This window comes from Seriola lalandi, unplaced genomic scaffold (genome assembly GCF_002814215.2).
Source record: "Seriola lalandi dorsalis isolate HSWRI2012SDOR001 ecotype SW California unplaced genomic scaffold, Sedor1 jcf7180002053897, whole genome shotgun sequence".
NCBI lineage: Eukaryota > Metazoa > Chordata > Actinopteri > Carangiformes > Carangidae > Seriola > Seriola lalandi.
The window spans coordinates 4,755-6,845 of NW_019524450.1; the positions used below are offsets into that span (position 1 = coordinate 4,755).

At 40.3% G+C, this 2,091-nt stretch overlaps 1 protein-coding gene across 1 annotated transcript; it reads left to right on the forward strand.

Annotated features, from left to right (window-relative positions):
• Positions 1-412: 412 nt before the first annotated feature.
• LOC147819366 (butyrophilin subfamily 2 member A1-like) lies at positions 413-2,080 on the forward strand. The gene is made up of 2 exons (XM_087172890.1): positions 413-514; positions 1,603-2,080. The coding sequence occupies exons 1-2, from the start codon at positions 442-444 to the stop codon at positions 2,043-2,045; spliced, it is 516 nt and encodes a 171-aa protein (XP_087029016.1). The 5' UTR covers positions 413-441; the 3' UTR covers positions 2,046-2,080.
• Positions 2,081-2,091: the final 11 nt, after the last annotated feature.

Genomic DNA, 2,091 nt, shown 5'->3' on the forward strand with positions numbered 1-2,091 from the left:
ATCATAGAAAATAAATGACAGACCAGTAAAACGGCTAAATTGAAAGATAAATAAATTAAATTAAAAGTAATTATTGTTTATGATCATAGTGTGACTGCTGCAGCTGTGTAATGTCTTAGGATTCTGTTGAGAATAATCTATGTGGCTATACTGCCACCAGGTGGACGATTTCCACACTGGGCACTATACTACACACTCTGTCGATATATTGCCGCACAAGAAATACACGTTTTAATAAAGATAAATAGACTTGCTTTTAACTCGTGGTTAGAGGAGGAGTTTCCTTGGATCTCACAGTGGCGTTATCATAAAGTTAAATCAAGATCCGCCCCAACCGAGCCGGGCACGTGTTAACCCCACCCTCCGTATAAAGCCCCTGCGGAGCCGCCCTGCTCGGCAGTGACTTCCCAGCAGCGTCGATTTCCACAACACAGGATTGAGATGTCTGCTTTAACACCGGCGTCACTCAGCGGGACTTTTCTGTCCTTCTGGGTCCTCGTGTCTTCCTCTGACGGTGAGCTGTGCACCTGTTCACATTTCACATTCAACCTGAGAGACGGTTAATTGTTTCTGTGTCGTCACAGACCTTCAAACATTTCTAAGGCCTCTGAAAACGCCGGAGTAAATTCCTTTAATGGTTACTTTTTTGGAAATTGTTTCAGATTAAAAAAGTAAACCAGTGTGGTGACAGCAGAGAGACGATTTTATGCAGCAGGCTTAAATTAAAAGCTACAGAGAAAATGTTTTCGGCTTTTTAATATGTCCACACTAACGAATTTGAAACTGCGTCACAACTGCGCCGGCCATTTTTTTTATATATTGAGAAAAGTTTTTGGCATCTTAAGAGCTCTACACTATCGAATTTTAAACTGCGTGACCGCTGCGTCGGCCATTTTTTTTACATTGAGAAACGTTTTAGCAACATAGTAAATGTTTTCGGCTAAGAGCTCTACACTATCGAATTTTAAAGTGCGTCACAGCTTGTTTGGTGGTTTCTGGTGTAAATTTTACATACAGGAATATTGAAATACAGCTAAAAAATGTGAGAGTCTGTCCACATTGACTGTAAGAGCTTGTCTTAGTTTGTTTACATTATTCAACTGTAAGTAACCACATGACCGAATGTTAGACTGACTTTATGAATTAATAAAGTTCATAAACTTGGAGTTGCAACTCATTTGTTAAGTAAAAGAAGAGGTTACAGTGATTCGGCCAGAGCCATAATTTCCATATTTTCTCAGTATATTGTTACCAGTCAGATGACTATTATATGACAGACTGGAGTTAATATTTAAACCATTTCTGTAAATAAATGAGCTGCAACACTAATGGACTCTAGTGGTAATATAGTAAAGAATGAGATGTAAAAAAGGGCTACAAACACGTTTGAAGTTACTGTATCAATAGAAAATGAATTTCTGATTTCCTTTTTTCTTATTTGTAGTAGTAGTATTAATTAATGTTTGACTTGTGAGCTGAAGTCATATATCAATGTCATTATGAAGACTTTGACCATTCCAGTTGGTTTTATTGGCTCTCACATGACATACACTTGAGTGATTGGATCCTCTAACCTCTGCTCTGTGTCTTTCTCTGTTTCAGTCCAAGTAAATAAAACGGCTAAACCTGGAGACACTGTCACTCTGCCATGCCGAGCTCCCAGCAGCACAAACATCATAGTTGTAGAGTGGTCCAGACCTGAATTGGAGACAGAATATGTCTTCATGTTCCGGGACGGGCGTTCTGTTCCCGAACACCAGCATCCATCTTTTCAGAACCGGGTGGTCCTGAAGGACCGACCGATGAAGGACGGTGACGTTTCCATAATACTGAAGAATGTGACCAGTAATGACACAGGAACATACGAGTGTCGAGTCTTCCAGAGAAGAACAAACCGCAGGAAGAGAGCAAATTTAAAGACTGAGCGCATCAGCACCATCTACCTGGATGTTCATCAGTCAGGTGAGTCTTGGTGCAGCTACTTCCTGGTTGTTGCTGTGACAGTGAACCATCTCACATCAGATGTTGTTGATGAGACTTTGTAGAAATCAGCTGATGTGAGTCATGTGATCAAAGTGCAGGAGATAATGT